General features: G+C 45.8%; 1 protein-coding gene across 1 annotated transcript in view; it reads left to right on the forward strand.

Annotated features, from left to right (window-relative positions):
• The first annotated feature begins 2088 nt into the window (after positions 1 to 2088).
• The window catches only part of COL17A1 (collagen type XVII alpha 1 chain), a 48520-nt gene continuing 30305 nt past the window's right edge, over positions 2089 to 20303 (forward strand). The window contains exons 1-12 of the mRNA XM_024555655.4: positions 2089 to 2287; positions 6236 to 6298; positions 8297 to 8341; positions 9369 to 9473; positions 10427 to 10558; positions 12950 to 12997; positions 13845 to 13880; positions 14980 to 15027; positions 16453 to 16596; positions 17864 to 18019; positions 18582 to 18653; positions 19925 to 19996. Coding sequence (XP_024411423.2) covers positions 6247 to 6298; positions 8297 to 8341; positions 9369 to 9473; positions 10427 to 10558; positions 12950 to 12997; positions 13845 to 13880; positions 14980 to 15027; positions 16453 to 16596; positions 17864 to 18019; positions 18582 to 18653; positions 19925 to 19996 — 910 coding nt within the window. The 5' untranslated portion in view covers positions 2089 to 2287; positions 6236 to 6246. The remainder of the gene's footprint in view (positions 2288 to 6235; positions 6299 to 8296; positions 8342 to 9368; positions 9474 to 10426; positions 10559 to 12949; positions 12998 to 13844; positions 13881 to 14979; positions 15028 to 16452; positions 16597 to 17863; positions 18020 to 18581; positions 18654 to 19924; positions 19997 to 20303) is intronic.

The raw sequence follows: 20303 nt of genomic DNA on the forward strand, positions 1-20303 counted from the left end.
ACCACCAACCTTCACCTTTTGTGGAGGATCAGCCTCCACATGTAGGGCAGGGTGATAGTGCTCTGACATGGTCTGTAGCTGTGCCCTGTGTGCATTGGCCCTGGGGTTTCCCAGGGTGGGGTGCAGGCCAAGATCAGCCCCCACCTGTGTTTTGCCTGGGGCACCCTGTTTGAGCTATAAAGCAATCTGAGATGGCCGCTACTTGTGTTGAGTCTCAGGTGAAGCAGAACTGTGACTCTGCTCTGGCTGCTGGGGCTCACTGAAGCTAGCTGTTGCTTGTTTGATAGGATTTAAGAGTCAAGACCAGCCATTCTTATGGAAATGCAGCTTGGGTGGGCCTGTAAATTGGATAGGGTAGAGCCTCTGTGGATCTCCAGGGTGGGTCACACATTTTTAGCCAGGTTGATGGAGTCTCAGATATGGCACCAGCCTACCGACTCTGTGGTGGGGAGGGCTCAGCAAAGGGACAATGGCCTCTGCTCACCCTGATGCCAGACACTTCAGTCTCTCCCTATATATCACTGGTGCCTTTCAAGTTGCTTCCCCAGTGCTGGTGCTCAAAGGGAGCGAGCCTGAGTAGGTGAGTCCATGTATGGGTTCCCCAAGAGAAACTGCTTAGGGCTCCAGCAGCCTCCTCCACTGACTCAATCCCTGCTGGTTTTCACAGCCAGAAATTGTTGGGACTTATTTGCTGGCACTGGAATATTGGCCTGGTATGGATCTGGGACTCCTCACTCCCTAGATGCCTTTCCTAGATTTTTGTCCATGTGGGTTTGGGGCCAGCTTGTTCTGCACCCGCACCCGTCCTACCTATCTGGATGAACGTGGTTTTTTCAATTCTGTAGCTGTCAGACTTCCATTCAACTCGATTTCTGATGTTCCTGAGTGATGATTGTTCTATATTTTAGTTGTAATTTTGATGTGATTGTGTAAAGAGATGGGCTATGTCTGCCCACATTGCCATCTTGACTGGAAGCCCACAAGCTAGTCTTTAGGAGTCCTAGAAAGCCAGGTGCTCCCCAAGTATTCATAAGAATTATCTAGATTGGTGCAAATTGATCTTCTAAGGAAGTCCAATGTTCCATGGATGCACCTGGAGTACCAGGCCTCTGGGAGTCTACACATGTGTGTGGAGACTCTGTAGTTGCTGATTTGAAGGGCAAGAAGATTCTTAACCCTCCCCAACAATGTTTCGATCCATTTTTTAGGTGGCTACATGCCTAAAATCCTGTCACTAACATGCCACTTTTGGGAGTCAACATTAATATATCTGGTTACATCATTTAAAAAATGAATCCCTATGCAAAAATTACTCCACATTTTCAGTCATTAAGATCTTATTCTGAATTTAGTTCATCCACTGTTTCTTCCAGGTGGATTTGACCTGGCTTGGGTCAGAATGGGAGAAAGAGGGCAACATCACAGCTTTTCTAGAGCTCAGACCTCTTGACCACATGCCCCCAAATGCCTAGCTACACTGCAAACCATACACATTGGGATTTTGACTATTCCATGGCAGCAAGGAAGGGAAATGCCAATTTGTGGTAGTTCTCTGGCTATAGAGAAGTAATAAAAGGGAACTTCTGCCCTGGCTGGTGTGGCTCACCATGAATATAACTACAAAGCTACCCCTGAGAACTATGGGTGGCTCAATGGATTGGGCGCTGGCCTGTGAGCTGAAAGGTTAGTGGTTCGAGTCCTAGTCAGGGCACATACCTGGATTGCAGGCCAGGTCCCTGGTTGAGGGGATGTGAGAGGCAACCAACTGATGTTTCTCTTGCACATTGATGTTTTCTCTCCCACTCTTTCTCACTCCCTTCCCCTCTCCCTGAAAACAAGTAAATAAAATCTTTAAACAAAACAAAAAAAAAAAAAAAAAAAAGAAGAGAACTCCTTTTACAATGACCTTTGTTCTATTTCCCCACGGACCCAGAAATGGTTAACCCTCCTAAATGGGTAGGAGAAAATTTCTGCCTCATATAAAAGTTTGATTCCTGGAGGCAGATTTTTTTTTTTAATCCAGCAAGTGTCAGATAATTGGAAGGGTGGAGTAACGCAGTAAACCACGACACACCTTTGTCAGGACTTGTCTGGAAGCAAAGAACTGAAAGAAACAAGGGGGAGAGAAGAAGTGAACATTTTTGAAAGATCACTCAGCTTTAACACATCTTGGCTGGGTCTGGATAAAAAAAGTGGGAACTGCAAACGTCTAGAAGAAAACATCAGGGGAAGAGAGAGGGGAGATTTATTCAGAGTTATTTCCCATTCCTTCAAAATCACAAACAAGGTAAGTAACAGGAAGAACTTGACCTGTCTCCCTTGTTTTGAGACTCTGATTTGAAGTTTGCCATTTCGAACTTGAATGTTTGTTGGAGAAAATAAGATAAAGTTGTTGAATTTCAAGTGTTCTGGTAAAGTGGTTAATTGACCTAGATGATTACTCTGGTTTATGCATTCTACTTAGGATAGGTCTTTTAAAGCACTAACAAGAAAGATGCATCAATGGGAAAGAGAAGAAAGGTTAGTTAAGATAAACTAAGCTCTAGTGGCCAGATTTTATGTATTATTTTCAGTATTATAAAATGGCTTGTGTTACGGTATTTCATTTAGAATATGATGAGTTTATAATGTCTCCTCTCTCTCCCTCCATGCCTCTGTCTCTCTCTTTTTTTCTCTCTCTCTTTCACTCTCCCACTTTCTCTATTTCCCTCTCTCCCCTTGACAGCACAGTGAGGTGTAGGTAAGGGGGGCCTTCTAGAAGCAGCCCCTGCGCGCTAAGTGTTGATGTGCTACCCAGACCTCGGTGCTGGCAGGTTCTGATTAAGCTCACGAGCCTGAGTGAACGTTGTTGTTTATCATGCTCTAAAATTACTACTTTCTAATCTAAAGTAAAGTGAAATATCTGGAATGATATAGTTAATCCAGGAATTTCCTGGAGGCAAATGTAGAACAAAGAAAGAAAAAAGAAAACAAGAAAAGAAATTTTGCATGTGTCCACACTTTAAGTGGCTAATTTGGCCCCACAAAATCATTTTGGGGTTAGAATTACCAGCTTAGGTGTCTCACTGTACCACATTAACTACCGACAAATTACCACTTCACTTTTTAAGTTCTAGGCAAAGCCTCTGGCACATCACTGCTTTTCAGAAGCAGTCAATCAGTAGACAAAAGCTTGGATTCGTTATGCCCACAAAATGTAGTAAAAGTTTATGAAGAGTTTCGTTTGAAAAGCAGAGTTGTTCCTTCCACCTCTGTATGCTCTCTCCCAGAGCTAAGGTCCTGAGCTAAAAGAAATCTGTGTCTGCGTGATTTGGCTCATTTGTTGTTATTAACAGCAGTAGGATTTAACCAAACATGGCTGCAAACAAGTGGCATAATCACAAAGGTGGTGCCCAAGCTTCCTCCCTCCCAAGCTATGAAAATCAAGGATGCCAAATATTGCAGGTGGGTAAGCCCATTGCTGGGGTGGAGACAAAAGCTTCTGAGACAATCAACCCCAGGGCACTGGTTTTCTTTGCTGTCAAACTGCTTGGTCCTCCTGTGCTCACAGATCAATAGCTAGTGGATGGTTTTCTTGCACTTTGGCCATTTTGTTGTTATTTTGTTTTAAAGTTTAAAGTGTGCAAAGATTGGAGTAATAGGAGCTGTAAAAATACTTACGACACCTTAGCAGGGTATAGGGACATTTATTTTTTAAATAGAAAATAGAAAGACACTTAGCTTCTCTATTCCCTTCTTTATATCAGAGACCAAGTGTTTAATGAGGCATTAGAATAAGATTAGGTCTCTGTCATGGTTTACTGCCGCCATCCTTGCTGCTGTGTGTGTTACACCCTGTTACCACTGGACCAGTTTTAGGTGGATGTCACATCGTTTAAATGAATTGGAAAGGAAAAACTCATAAAAGTAGGAAAATGATTTTGAATTGCGTTTTCTTGCTTCAGAAAATGACACATGGGATCATTTTTAACACCTTCAATGGAGCATTAACTAGGAAATAACCACGAAGCTGCTGCTGAGAACCATGGATGCAAATTAGCATACTTTTAGAATTGAGAACTTGAGTGATCTGCTCATCCTTAGTTCTAGTGAAGTGGCCCAAACACCCAAGAAGTTAAAAATTATTCTACTTGACTGTGCTTCCATTATGTAGTGTTTTGAGACGAGAGCACACTGGTGAGGACTGCTGAGAAAGACAGGATCAGGCTCATGCCTGGGCATGTAATTTCCTTTCCCTAATGTTAGTTATATTTTTTAAAACTACCGGCACTTAATATGTTTTAAAAAAGAAGTCAAAAAAGTTTTTAAAAGGATCAAAATAAGCGATAATTTGTGGGAAGTAAAAGCTTCCATAGATTGTTATGAACAGTTCCTCTCAGGATAATATTTCATGTCAGTTCAGGTGCCATTCTAGGTGCACCTACAGGCAACCAGGTGCATTTGAATGTTTACTCTCTAAGATGCCTCCTAGTTCACAGTTAATGACCAATTAAAAAAATGGAGAGGGACTTCAGAGATACCAAGGCAATTAATGCTTCAACAAAGAATTTCAAAGAGGGTGTTTGGTTGTGTGTAGGCTGGCATGGCATCAACCACGCAGGTTGTTGCTGGAACACAGACAGTCCCAGACCAGGTCTAGCCTTCCAATGAGGCTGGACTCCCTTGTTAAACTGTTTATGGAGCTCTCCTCATGGCTCTGAGACACATACCTGCAAAAAGGCCTCCTGTGGCTTCTGAGATCCACCTAGGAGTTTTTCCATGATGCCTCATTCCTTGCCTAGAGCTGGGTTTATTTTAAAAACTTCAATGAGCAAGAAGTTGGCACATTCAGCCAGGCTCTGAAGCTAATTGTGCCAGCCTTGGTCAATTCTACTGGCTATTTGACCAGCTGGTCTTATGTAGTCTTGCCTTTCAAACAGGGAAGTTACTCAGGACTATATTATGACTTTCATTGGCCCTCACCACTCTTGCCTTTGGGACCCCCTTTCTCCATTAAAAAAAAAAAAAAGACAGAGAGAGACTTTTAAAAATTGTATTTATTTTATAACTGCATTCAAAGAAGGTAATCCAGGTTGGATTGTGTCCATTTTTCCTTCTGATTTTACTTTTTTGGGCACCTAAAAGTATGACAGGATTAGGTACTGAAGTCACCAGGCAAACAAAAAAGCTTAGAAGAAGAGATTTTCAACTATGGGCTGTCCTGAGCAGAAGTAGCTTGCCCTAGAGTTCTAGAACCCAATTTGAACTTAATCCCAAAAATAACCTCAGAGGAAGGGAAGGTTGGGGGGTGGGGCAGTGGGAGGAAGAGGACTAAACGGAAAATCAGATTTCAAATCCTTCCAGAACCTGAGACAGGGGCCTACAGTCAAAGGAGCCCAGTTGGGCTGTATAGTCCTGTGCATTTAGGCCTGACCCCCATCTGCAGCCACCCCGTGACCTCAGCCTTGCCTCATCCCATCCACACTCCAGGACACAGTGGACAAGATCTCACTGACTTTCCTTCCCAAAAATACAGTAAGCATGAGGGGAGAACATAGCTAACGTCTATGAATAACTGTTTCCTGCATATTTCAATAGACTTTACACATACTTTCTTCATCTATTTTTTCCATTTATATCTTCAAAAGAGCACACTAGGGCTGGTTTGCTATGAAGAGAACGTTTTGTATTGTTGAAAATGTAAAGTTCCATAGAAGTATGACCACCGTAATGATTTTATCCTGATTTCAATCCACTGAACACCATTCTGAAGCCTGCACTCTAAATAACAAAGCATAAATGTCATGTATTCATAGAGCTCCATACAGAACACTGAACGTTATGAGATACATCAAAATGAGTTAGCTGAAAGCACTAAGTGCTTTGACAGGTAGATATCCTTCAGCCATTTGTTAGGTTGGCAAAGAATGGAGGTTTTATGGTCAAAGATCAGGGCAGCACCTCTTCTATGTAAGCCCTTTAACACCCAGCAGGGGGCAGGAAGCCTGCTCACATAGATCCTGAAAAATAAGATCTCAGTACAAGGAATAGAGGCTACATTGGAACTACGACATTACTCTCTATTTTAACTAATACAAGAGGTAGGATGACTCATAAAGAATATGTGCATGAAAGAATTGTGCTTTGGATTCCAGGAATCAAGTTTCAGGTTCTCAGCTTGAATAGTAGGAATCTATTCTTTTGAAAAGTGAAGGCAAGAGGCATGGTTGTTTATGGTTTTTGGCTTTTTCCACAGGTGGCTATGGTATGGATGTGACCAAGAAAAACAAGCGAGAAGGCACTGAAGTAACCGAAAGAAGTAAGAGCATGATATATGTGTCATTATCAAAGTAATAGAAATATGGAAAGAGTAAATAATTCATCCCTAATTCCACCATAACTACTGTATCATTTTTTTTCCTGTTTTTTAGTTTTTTTGTTTTTGTTTTTAGGGATTTTTTTTCTTGCTTTTTAAAGAACTGTATCATTTTAAAGGTATTCCTAAAAAGACTTTCTTCCTTCCCACAGGGTGACTTTTGTTTACTTTTATTTTAGTATGCTCATAATCAAAATGTATTCTGCTTTTTCTTCAAAGATGAAAACTGCCATAATAGCATAAACAATAAAATACTTAAATTAAAAAGATGAAAACTGCCACTTTGATATATAGCTTTTATAACGAGCATTTTTAATGGTTGATAACATTCTCTTGTACAAATTCTCTATCATGTATTTAACCATTTCCTTATTTAGGGATATGGGGCAACAGAAAACCAGAAAATTAATATCCCCATTATTGAAGGGACGAAGTTGGAGTAACAATAGTGTCATGGTTGCAATCTACACTGAAAATTGAAAACAGACACATTTCTTTCATGGAACTGCCTAAATAACTTCGAAGACATTTAAACAGCTCTAACTCTCACTCATCCTGTGACTTTCATACAAAAAAAAAATTCTGGTTCCACAGACTTAGAACTTCAGGTTAAGTAATAATTTCTTTGTATGTGTCGAAGAATCCCACAGGTCCATGCACTGAGAGTTTAGTGAAAGCTCAAAGCCATTATTCGAATCAAGCTGCCACTCTAGTCTGAAAAGCCACTTCCTTTTGTGCGTGCTGTGCTGTCTCTGCTGTATTCCTCACGCCGCACTCCTGCTGGCACAACCAGACTCCTCAGGGAAAAGCGGTGTGAAGACAGAAAGGGCAAGGGGCTGGCAGTAGGACTGGCACGGGGTCGGCAGTTGTGAGCAGCACAGCTTCGAGTGGCACAGAAAGATCCCTCACCACCTTCCTTCTTTTCTCCTTTCACCCCCACCCCATAACCACATGCACGAATACATGCACATGCACACTACACACACACATATACCTGGGCTTGCACACGCTGTGCACGACACACACACAGAAAGCTGATAGGTGCTCCTTTTGGACCAACACAGAGGTCGGTAGTGGTGAGGGTCAAGGTGAGGGTCAGAGTACAAAATTGGCCCCACTATGGTTTGGAGACTCTATCCCCTTTCCCATGTAGCTGCAGGGGAGAGGGTGACCCAGGAAGTCATGAGATTTTTCTTCTGTTGTTTAAAAATACCAACAACAACACCACCTCCATAAGCTGTGACCTCCATAGACTCACCATCACTTGGAGTCTTGAGAAACTCAGTTTCGGGAGGCAAAGGGACTGTTTCTTCAAGTCTGTCTTTGATGTTCATCTATCCCTGATTTCACCAAACACCAAATGTGATTTCCCGACCCCTCTTCCTTCCTGTGCCTCCTCACACTCAGAAATGGCCCTGCAGATTTTAGAATGAATTATGATGCCCTTGAGACACACCCAAATTCATTTTAAAAAGTCAAAGTAATTATCCACTTCATAGTGAAACCAAGCAGGATGACGCACTGGCCCCAGCTGAACTGGGTGACCGTTTGGAAGGCGCGGTGTAGAAGAAGAGTGTGATATGAGGCATTGAGAACGACTGGAGGTCCTGGTCCTTCTTCAAAGGCAAATCCAGGCCTGGACTGGATCTATTTGCTAAAGGAGTGACATTGACTCCAAGACAACTTATTTTTCAAATCAATGGGTAGCTGCTTCCTGTAGGTTCCACAGGGACATAAACTTATTTTCCAGACACACTAAACTCCATTGTTATTGCACATATTTCCACATATAGTCAGGCAGATCACACACCTTCACACACAGTATACAAAACTCTCTGGCAAAGCCAATTTACAGCGCCTATGACAGATGTGAGACTTTGCAAAATACAGGGCTTTCAGTGCATTACATGAGATCTCATCTTTGCCTTGTCTTTTTTTTAGTTGTCACCGAAACAGTAACTACAAGACTTACATCCTTACCGCCAAGTAAGTGACACTCTCGAGAGCGTTCTTCTCAGTGAGTCATGTGTGAAGGACACTGCATGCAACCTTTCCCAGGGGCCCCCACGCTCCAGTAGAACAAACCCAGAATATCTGAAACCTCTTTTTTCTTTACAGTTAAGATGACATCTATTTATACACCACAAAACCCACCAGTTCGATGTGTATAATTCAATGGTCGTTAGTTTATTTGCAGAGTTGTGCAGCCTTGGCAACAAATCTAATTTTAAAACATTTTCATCACACCAAAAAGAAGCCTCGTGGCCATTAGTAGTAACTCCCCACACTCCCCCCCTCCTCAGCCCCTGAAAACCTCAAATCTACTTTCAGTCTCTATGGATTTGCCTGACCTGGACACTAAAGTGTTGGAAACCTCATGCAACCTGAGCATGGGGTGGGAGCAGGGAACCATCAGTGAGGGAGGCTTCTGTTTGAGTCCACTTTTCCCTCAAGAGGTCCCTTATGTTTAGTGGATTCGATAACAGAGATCTGAGCCCTAAAGTAAGTCCTGTCCCTCCCAGGAAGCCCGGCACACAGAGGAGGGTGTGTGTGTGGAAATCCCATCCATAGCACTCGAGGCTGGAGCATGATGGGCTGCCAGATAGAACACCAGCAGCACAGAGCTGTCACTCATCCCCCTGACACTTCTATGGGCTGCCAGAGCTGGGGCACTAACCAGGCCTTTGAAAACAGCAAGCCCATCCCAGGCCCTGGCCTCAAGGAGCTTTTCATTACTCACTACCTTTTCTAATATTTAAATTTTCCTAATAAACAACCTGCTATACTTCCCCCAGAATACATTCCTTTTAAATGGTGTGGATGAGTTGCTGTAGACATTTGTATCAGAAGCAAACAAAATGGGAGCCTGGCAACTTGCACCATGGATGTGAAAGGGAGCCACACCAAGGGGGTCATGGTTGAGAAGCCAGGGAAGGCTTCCTGGGGCAAAGGATGAGGGGGCCCTCTGGGCTGACTCCACCCATAAATTGTCACCTGCTCTTTGTTTCTGCAGAAGGGGGGTCCAGCAATGGCTATGCTAAAACGGGCTCTCTCAGTGGAGGAAGCCGGCTGGAGAAACAGAGCCTGACCCATGGCAGCAGCGGCTACTTAAACTCCAGTAAGTGCCTGCTGGTTGGAGGGTTTGGGGAAAAGCAGACAGGGGGAGAGAGAGAGTCCAGCAAGGAGAGGGACAAAACTGTTATCCATCCACATGACCCAAAAGGCTGTGTAAATGACACAGAACCCAGGAAAGGCAAGACTTCCAAATCATCTGCATTTGATACCTACTTAAAGTGGGACCAGTTTTCATTGGTTCCCTAATATAAGTACCATAATTGATTAAGGAGGGCTTCATGAGGAGGTGCCTCCCTTCCCACTGAATCACTCAAGTTAAGCTTTCTCTTTTAGTGAAGGGCGTGCACATCTCAGGGTTTACAATTTCAATGAACGACAACTAAAGAAACTGAAGGATTGGCTCACTGTGTGCAAGGAAATTGACCCCCACTGTGCAAGTTTCCACTGGGCAAGCATCCAACACAGGGCCATTGTTCCCCATGAAACGCTCTTTGATATTAGCTTGCATACTGAAATAAAACAAAACAAAGCAAGGGGAAAAAACAAGCACACACATAACCCATGAAGCCATTTAAAAAAGAAAAGAAGACCCAAGACCAGCCAATGGTCAGGTTGACCAAGAGAAGCACCTGCCCTCATCTGTTGAGGAACCTTCCACCCTGGATTCTGTTCTAGTCTCTCCAGCAGCATGCTCCCATTAAACGACAGGTCCATAAGAACAGTCCTACTAGAGCCCCTCCATTCCCATACATGGCAGCCCATGCATCAAGGACCCCTGCCTTCCAGGGTCAGCTTGGGGAGGAAGGGCAGTAACAGTAATGCCACTGCCATTCCTAAGCAGCCAAGGGAATGCTAAGGGGGACCCTTTCAGTGCTGATACCCTCTAGCTCCTCCATAGGCCCCCTTTCATTATGAGCAGCCTATTGTACTCAGTTAATATAAGAGATAGCAATCTGCTCAAGTGCTATGAGGACTGACGCTTCTCTCCGCTTGCAGCTGGAAGCACCCGGGGCAATGCCACCACCTCCAGTTACAGGAGGGCTCACTCCCCTGCCTCCACTCTGCCCAACTCACCAGGCTCAACCTTTGAAAGGAAAACTCACATCACCCGCCATGGAACATATGAAGGTATCAGTCCCGCAGACTTTGTCTGCCCCTCACGTTTCTCTCCACTCTTCCTTTGTTTCTTTTAAGGACTCACACTACTTGGAAATTTAGATGATCTACCCACCCCTTCATTCATTCATTCATTTAACCACTTTCTCATGTGGTTATTTTATGTGTTTGACACCATACAGAATGCCTTGATGGACACTTAAATGAATCAGACATGGAGCCTATAGTCTAAATAGACAAGTTAAAACAAGAGATAAAAACTATAATGCAAAGTATAAGGGGGTTATCATCTCTGGCTGAGTCTCCAGGGAAGAGTCTAGGGGGGAGGTGGCATCTGAGCTGGGCCTTCATGATGTGTAAGATTTTTGATACCCAGAGGTGGAGAGATGGGGCACTCCAGGCTGTGGGGGCAGCAGCACAGCAAAGACAAGCAGGAGAGAGAGGCAGGAGAGGGGCCTAAGTAGCAAGCAGCAGTGGTGCTTAGGTAAGAGGGCTTGAGGGACTCAACATCAGTGCTAGGCTAGGATGTTTGGGCTTGACTCTGCATATAGTGAGAAGCCACAGCAATTTTTGAGCAAAAGAGTTGATCATATCTGAGGTCCAGGACTAGCACTCTGGACAGCCATGTGCAGGGAGAGGCTGAATGTGATGATGAGTTAGACTGTGTTCCATTGTCCGGGGAAGGGAAAACTTGGCTGGGGCTAAGGTGATGTCAGTGGGAGAGGGCTTGCAGAAGGGGAATTGACAGGTTTGACAATTGATTAATGTTGAGAAAAGGGGGTGTCAAAAGTTCAGAAATAACAGAACTAAAACCAATGAATCACTAAAATAGTAATTAGTCCAAGTTTATTGTGTGCACACCACAAAGACAGTTTGAGGACTGGGAGCACTAAAAAAAAACACAGAATGAGGTTCCAAGGTATATTGTTACATAGCAGCTCATGTATTCTTCATAGTGACTGGTTATATTATTAGAATTTTCTTCAGTGATAGGGAACTGGTCAGTGGTTACCTCATACTAACCTTGGACAACAGTCTAAGTTTCGCTTATGATTTTCAAAGGCATAAGACAGAAGCAACTCAGGTTAAGTTATCTTACAAAATCAGCTGAATTAAGCTTTGCTTGAATGATTCAACTGGTTTCGTCTGCTCAGGGAATTTTTAAGGCTGGTCTCCATTTGTTTTTTATTTTTACACGAAAAAAAAGGAGTTAGTGATTCTGCTGAGATTTGAAACACAGGTGATTGGGTTCATGTTAGTGCCAATAATCTCAGCAGGGAGCCTACATGGATGAGCTCAGTTATTTGGTCCTGAAATAAACCTGCTGGTGTGGTTTTCGGGTGGGAGAACCAAGCAGGTGGTGGGATCATAGGACCCGAGCTCAGGGAAGAAGTCAAGGCCACATACTCCATCTGGAGTCATTAGTAGGAGGTGGAAAACAGAAGGAGCTGGCCAAGGAAGAGTATAAAAAGTAGAAGAGAGCAAAGCAAGATAAATTGGGGGAAGAAGGAGAAAAAGAGCCAGAGGACACAGAGGAAGAAGAGTCTTTGAGGGGTGTGGGAGCCCAGGAACAGGCTGTGTCATTGAAGTCAGCACAAGAAAGGGCTCGGGGTCACAAGGAGAAGGCAGGAGGCAGATAACTGGAGCTGCTGGTGATCTGAAGAGGAAGCAGTTTTAGTGCAAAACAGACCAGTCAGGCAGCAAATGGGTCCAATAGTGACTGGAGAAGTAGGATTAGGGATGGGTACCCCCAATAAGTGATTTTAGACCCAGAATGGCCAGGAGGCTTTGGGGAGCCCCAAATCCAGGTGAGGAGGGTGGTATCACCACAACACTTTCTGACGTTAGGTCTGCATGGGGGCTGGTACCTTCATTTTAATAGGGTCCACACTCAGGACGGCCTTCAGAAGGTCAGAGATACCCTAGGGCGAACAGCATATTCACTCGACCACGGACAGTCCACCTGCACCAGCACTTACATAGGGCAAACAGTGGAGGAAGTAAAAATAAAAAAAAAATAAACCCCTCCCCCTGCCTTCCTTTGTGCAAACCTTGCCCCACTGAGGTAGATCAGGGACCAGACTGAAGTGCCACAGCCACGTCCAATAGGCAAAGTGGGTTTAAATCGGGAGCCTGCTGAAGAGCACCTGTCATCCTCAGAAAGGAGGGACCCAGCACCACCCTCTTGGAAGCTGTTCGGGTTCAAGTGACCGTTGGTACAGGCAGACCTTAGAGATTGCAGGTTCATTTCCGGGCCGCTGCAATAAAGCCAGAATTGCAATAAAGCGAGTCGTAGTCTTTTCACTGGTGGAGGGTCTTGCCTTCAGTTTGTAGAAAATGCAACACCTGTGGAGCACAGTAAAGCAAGGTGTGCCAACACTGAGTGTTTTATCCTCTTTCCAGGGAGCTCCAGCGGCAACTCTTCTCCAGAGTACCCTCGGAAGGAATTGGGTACGTGCTTTCCTTATTTTCTGAAGAGCTGGTCAAAGGAGGCCCTGGGAAAGGCCTGGGGTGAGGGAGGAGGGAGCATTGTGACTTAAATGGATTCTTCTAAGAGTTTAACCTCTGCTGACCTGTTTTGCTTTTGCTTTTCATCCTGAAACATTTAAGGGGACTATCAACCACATTAACTTGCCGTCAGAGCCTTTGCTCGTGAGGCTTCTGAAACATCAAGCTATTCCTACAAGGCTCAGGCGGGGACAGAGAAGCCCTAAGGCCAAGCAACTGTCACCATAGTGGCTTCAAAGGAGCACGTGTTATGCTGCGTGAAATCCAAATATCTTCCCTTGGCCTTAAGTCTTCCATCCATGTTCTCGGATTCTCACTGTGCATATGAACTGATGACATGGTCACTGCTTATACAGTAGTTATAGTTTTATTTATTTACTTTCAGTGGGAAAACCACAGCAATCTCTAACAACAACAACAACAAAACCTACAGGAAAGTTCTGGCTGTCTTTCGATACATTTGATGAGTGTATGGTCAGCCAGTCCAAATGGATCATGCTCCCAAATGGATTGCCTCAGCTAACCTAACACTCTAGGCATGAGCTAACTTAACATTCATTTATCTCCCTTAACACCCTAAATGCACTGGGGCCTTGCAAAGCTTTCTCTGCCTTTTGACTTTGTGGTCATCATTCATTAAGCGTCCACTAGCCATAAGGACTCCTATCTGGAAAAAACATACTGCGAAAACAAACTCCTCCCCCAACCCAAAAAGATCTAGTCCCATGTCAAAAATATTTAGCAGGCCACCTCTTATATGTGCTCAACATAACTTTTCTTTGTTTCTCAGCATCCTCTTCAACCAGAGGACGAAGTCAAACACGAGGTGAGCTCTATCTCTGGGTTCAATTCAGTTTGTTCAACGAGTATTTTCTGAGCGTGTAATGTATGTCCAGCCTTGAGCCAGGAAATGGGAACGAGTGCAGAAGGATAAATAAGGCACAGTTCTGCCCTCAAGGAGCCCACAGCATCCTGGGAATCTTCCACTGGCTCTGCCAGGATGGGAAGGGTAGATTTGAGGGCAGTCTAACGAGCACATGAGGCAGGAATGAAGACTCGAGGTGACCACCCCAGCAGCAATGGTTCTGCTGTGGATTGCGTGAAGATGCTGGCGCTCCATCTTGTTTCACTTCTGACTGCTGGTTGACTCTAACAAGATGTGCTATGGTTGCCTTTATGCAACCAAACTGAGCAAAAGCTCCTCTCCTTCCAGTTATTCCAGGGGACAAAGGGCTCTGTGACACTTTTGCACTCTCCACATCTGCCGATGGATAAGGCTGTAGGAGAAAAATGTGGTCCCCAGGAAAGCTGCCCTTGATGAATCTGATGAGGAGCAGGTGTCAGGCCCGTGCGAAAGGCAGAATCCTTCCTAGGTTTCGGGAGTTCTCGATGACCAGCCTAGACTTCCTACGGGCCTTATTGCACCAGTGACTTGAACATTAGGAACATACCAACCACCCACAACTTTAGGCTGAGAGTTGAAAGATGCCAGTCTTCCATCTGAAACTAATAACATTAAACTACCTACACTCTGCCCTTTTCATTTCTGAAGAGGCCAGAATGGCTAAGTAAACACTATAGGTTTTAGAATTCCCTCACAGCTCCCTGAGAGACCCTGGAGGCAGGAAGCAGCTTGGTTCTGGCAATTGGGAAATGGGTGATTGGAAAGGGGTTGGTCATTGATGATTGTGATGGAGCTACCCTGTTCTGCCTGGGGTTTTATCAGGACATCTCCGGGTGGCTGGAGGTGTGCAGTGGGCAGGTTAGGGTGTAGGGAAAGGACATCTCCTTTTAGCAGTACTCATCCTGGGTATACCTAGGTTTCCCACTTCCAGGACACAGAGATCTCAGAGCTCAGTGTCAGGCACTGTTCCTGACACTGAGTTCCTTCACTCACAGCCTTCTCCTTGTCTCCCCTTGTCCAGAGAGTGAAATCCGAGTGCGACTGCAGAGTGCGTCCCCATCCACCCGATGTAAGTGGTCACTGCCTTGCTGAAAAGAAAGGATCGGGGAACCCAGGGCTCCGTGTGTGTGCGTGCAGTTACTCAATCAGTAAATGTCTCCAAGGGTCTTTGGTGAGAGGCACCCTGGGCTGGGTGCAGGGGGTAAGGAGCTGAGTAAGTCACCATCCCTTCTATTCATCCTTCACAGACTAATGGGGACAGAGTCAACAGCCAATCATGACAGCTCAGGGAGCAGAGGGAGCCGGGGTCCTGGGAAGCCTTCCTGGGTTGGTGTCTGAAGGGCGGGTCAGTCAGGCTCCACAGGATGAACCAGCAGAGACATATGAGGAACCCATGATGAGACACTGGAGAAACACTCAGTGAGGCTGAAGGAAAAGCAGCAGGAGGAGACCTAATGGGATAGTTAAGATTAGGGAAGGTTGGAAGCAGAGTGAGAGAGTTTTAACTCGACCTCAAATGTCAGGGATTCCCCAGTCTCGGTCTGCTGACTGTGTTAGATTTCTGTTGTTCTTGTTGAAGGTTACATGACATTTTGAAATGAGCCCAACTGTTAGGAAGGGAGCCAAGTACAAGAGTAGGAGGAGAAAGAGCTGGATGGGTGGCTCAGGAATCAGAGATGGGCACTTGCCCAAAAAGCTCACTCAGTGTCTGGGGTTGTGGGGTCTCACCCTAGGCCCGAGGATGCTGTCTCCCCGGAGCCCTTCCAGGCTTAGGGTTGCTCAGTCCAAAGGATAGGGATTTCAGGGGAAGCAGTCCTGGGCAGTCCTCCAGCCCTAGTTGTCTGTGAATCTCTTGGTCTCCTCTTATGCACTGTCCTTGCACCATGCTTCCCTCCCCACCTCCCTCCTGTCCTGTTTGCCAGGTGGGAGGCACAGGGAGTCTGCTCCACTGTATCACCTCACTACAAATAATATCAGCCAGACAGACTTGAAATTAACTCACACAAAGCAACATAATGTTCAGGAGTGGGCCACAAATTCCTTTGACACTACAGAGCATACAAAGTCAGGGACCCGACACCTGCGGCGTCCTGTGCAGAGATTGAAATCACAATCGAACCACTTGTTTCAATGGGTCTGGTTCTCTCACTGCCCGGGGTATAAATTTCCCTTGATCCAGGATGACAGTGTCTTCCAGCCACAGAGTCATCCCTGTGGTGTCTGATGAGGTATAATTATAAAATGTCTACCGACGACTTTGACCTCCTTGTAGAGGCACTAGATTTATGAGGCTGTTAATATTACAAAGTGCCAGGTTAATAAGTGCTATAAATTGACAAAATGTAAAAGTTATAAGGCTAACCAAAAGTGTCCCAGCATATGAAGCAGATGCCACCCTCCCTCATATTCAGAATGCCATAAATGTAACTCCCACTGCACTTGGACTCTGGAAAAAATCCTGGGCCCAGTGAAAAATGTGAGAATTCTTTTACAGGGACAGAACTGGATGAAGTTAAACGTTTGCTCAAGGGGAGCCGATCGGCAAGCGTGAGCCCCACCCGAAATTCCTCCAACACACTCCCTATCCCTAAGAAAGGCACCGTGGAGACCAAAACCGTGACAGCGAGCTCCCATTCAGGTAAGCCCCGAAACCCAGGGCTAATATGGAGGGAAGGGAACAAGGTGGCATATCTGTCCTGGCCCAGGAATTCAACTGTACCCTGGCAGGCCTTTCTGGCTGTGGCAAAACACTGCCCTTTATGCAGCATGAAAATGTACCCTGTACCCTCCTTATGCCCGTCTGGTCGGCCATCCCATGTGCATGCTGGAGTCAGGCTCTACATCCTAGAGAGTCTCTCCTGGAGATTCTTGACATCTGGGAATGTGCTGGCCAGATTCCCCAAGTGAAGACTGTTGGGAAAAGTTGTCATGTTTTCAAATATTTAGTGAATATTTGTTATGGGCCTCCTCCATGCCAAGCACCAGCACTGAGGAAAGGCAACAAACAAGGTAGACACAGCCACTGCCCTCGTGGAGGTGAGGGCCTCAGGTGGGAGTCAGACAACCAAGAGATCGCAGTGAGGTCAGATGAGTGTTGTTCAACACTCATCTATCACGTGCCTACCAGGTATAAGGTAGGCTCTGTGGGAGGCACAAAGAGGAATAAGAAGATTCTTGGGGGGAGGTGAGGAAAGAAGCTTTCCTGTCATTTGCTACTGGAAAAAACCAGACCCTGATATTGTGATCTTCCTTTTGTTTTTGAATACAAAACTGTAACCTCAGAGCATGTTATGACCTGTATGGCTAGCTCCATTTCATATAAGAAATAGGCAGCATTGAAGAAGCACCAAAACCCCCTATGAGGACAGAGTGCCCCTTGGGTCTCATTAGTAAGGAGAGTTGAACCAGAGAAGGCTGCCATCCATGTGGTGTGGCCCCAGAAGCGATGGCTCCCTACAGGTGCTGGCCGGGTGCCTGGAATCCTACTGTCCGCATTCACTGTGGGGCCTCATTGGCTGTGGGGTCTCATTCGCTGCTCCCCGGTATCTTTGAAGGTGGAGACAGGAACAAATAGAGAGTGAGAGCACTGGTGGGGACGGCACACCAGGAGGTGGGAAGGGAGACTTAAAAGGAGAAATGGGTGACCCCAACGCAAAAGTTACCTACTTTAGATTTCATCAAGAGCCAGCAAGAATTTCTAAACCAAGAGATCAAGTTTGCACCAGCTCTAAGCCTCCAGACAGAAGTGGGGTGACTAAAGTCCTTGGTTTGCCTTGGATGTTGCTTGGATGCGGGACCTTCTGGGACAAACCAGGAAAGCCCCAGCAAACCGAGCCAACCGGGTCGCCCCAGCACAGAGTGCTGCTTTGTCTCTTCACTGAGGGGGTGTGTCTGTCTGTTTCCAGTGTCTGGCACCTACGATACAACCATTCTGGATGCCAACCTTCCCTCCCACATGTGGTCCTCCACCTTACCAGCGGGGTCCTCCATGGGGACCTATCACAACAATATGACAACCCACAGCTCGTCCCTCCTCAACACTGCCTATTCTGCAGGGTCAGGTATGTGACACACGGTGCGCACCCTTCCCACCCTGAGCCCACCACACCTTCACCTGAGCTGAGTGACCCCGCTGGCATGCACCGTCCTCACGGCTTCCTGGAGAGGCTTTCTGTGGCCAAACATCCGAAGGTGTTTCCACTGGAACTCCAGTTCAGTCCAATCTCAAAGGGGTTGCTTTTGGTGGGCCCCCATAAAAGTGCATCAGAAAAAAGGGGATAGGAAACAACATGAAAATAGATGCAAGAACCTACTTTCACTTCGTATGCATTAACTGTGATCTTGAGCAAGTTATTTAACTTCTCTGGGTTTCAAGTTTCCTTTCTGTAAAATGGTCCCTAACAAGTGGGGCTTTGGCCAGAGCCAGTGTCCACGTGAGACCTGACCAACCTATGACCACACCTTGGCTACAATCTAAGGCACAACAGAAAGAGCCTAAGATTTTCCAAACAACAAATTTAACAAAATATAAAAATACAACCCTGGCATTTCTTCCGGAGCTTCTGTGGCTCCCCCTGGTCTGGACTGGACGTCTCTCTCACCAGCCTCCCTCCTCCCCTACAGTCTTTGGAGTTCCCAACAACATGGCGTCCTGCTCCCCAACTCTGCACCCTGGAATCAGCACCGGCTCCTCAGGTCAGTGCTGTCCCGCTTCGGCTGCCTTTTCCCAGTGGTTTGCTTTAAAAAATAGCAGTAATAAGGGTGTTCCTTCCTGGTGAGGAAAATCTAATGGTTTCTAGAGAAGATGTCCTTTCTGCCCGGAGCATGAGGATGCTCCTGCATGTGCTGTAGGCCAGGCAGTGGTAGAAGGCACAGAGCCCATCATCTCCATCAGAGACACAGCTTGGTCCCCAAGGGAGAGGCCTCAGGGCAGAGGGGCCAGAGATCTCACGTACTCATTTTCTCTGTGAGGCTTGGCTTAGGACATTCCAGATAAAGAGCATTGTTAAGTTGGAAGGTTCTTACTTCAGATCTTTTTATAAATATAGTAGTTCCCTGAGAGTTCAAATTTATTCACTCTAGTTCCACATACATTGCAACTGCCTGGATGTAAGTTACCAGCCGAATCTGTTGTTTTTTTTTTTTAAGGAATGTTGCTTCTCCCTGTGATATCATGACTAGTAAATATAATGATGTGGGCCTCCTTATTTACTTGGCTGGCATATTTCCAAGTGTAAACTAAGCATTCTGATTTTCAACACCTCTGATTGACTAGCATCCCACTGAACCCAGAAGACACCTGGTTCATCTTCACTTCTTCTGCCTTTGCTATTCTGCTTTGCCAAGTCCTGACCAAGGATATTGGATCATGATCTTGTACCCTAAACAATAGATGGGATGGAATAAGAGAAGCCACTAACTGGGGAGGAGTGAGCTTCTGCACATTGTTAAAAACAACCAGCCTTTGAAATCAGAATGGGGGTGAGGGGAGCTTGATGTGTTTGAGTCCGAAGGAAGAATTCAAGGGGAAAAAAGGGCTCTGCCAAGGCTACACCTCCTGGCCCATTTGTGTCTGTATTCTATGCCCACAGTTCCCACACTGCACACCGAGGCACCCTAGGGTGCCATAGGGAACAGGGAGCCCTGTGCTATTTTTAAATTTCAAGGGTATTTTTAAATACAGTGAAATCTGTCAGACCCTATTCGAACTGCCACTACAAGTTGTGTGGACATAACTATTCAAAAACTGGAACTATTCCTAACTTTTGGCCTGGGGTGGGGAGGTGGGGGATAAAGAAAATGCTGTGTCACCTAGAACATGAGAACTGAGAAGGTTTGGGGATCTGTCATACGTGAAGGCATATATCACGAAAGTGGTGTTGGGGACTGGTGGGGGCAGAGGGTTCCTTAAGCTGAGGACCCTCCTCTCTGCACCTGTGCTCAGCTGTCTTCAATTCCTCTCACAGTGTTTGGCATGCAGAACAATCTGGCCCCCAGCTCCGCCACCCTGTCCCATGGCACAGCCACCACCTCCACAGGTCAGTAGCTGAGGTTTGGAGGTTAGGACTGGGAGGTAGTAACACCTCTGTGCAGCTATAACTCACAATATTCCTTTTCAACAGCTGAATCCAAGGGACAACGATGTCCCTAAAAATCAATCGACTTTTCCCACCAAAGAAACAGCCCCCACCCCCACCCTAGAGATGCTAACCTCGATCATTTGCTGTCTCAAACATGTGAAACCACAGGGAGGCATTGCTGTGGGTGTCACCTGTGTATCCCCATGACTCACTGCTGTCTCTGACAGCCCGCTGTCGCTTCGTGGTTCACCCCCTGTGCACATCT

The sequence above is a fragment of the Desmodus rotundus genome, chromosome 4 (genome assembly GCF_022682495.2).
Source record: "Desmodus rotundus isolate HL8 chromosome 4, HLdesRot8A.1, whole genome shotgun sequence".
Taxonomy (NCBI): domain Eukaryota; kingdom Metazoa; phylum Chordata; class Mammalia; order Chiroptera; family Phyllostomidae; genus Desmodus; species Desmodus rotundus.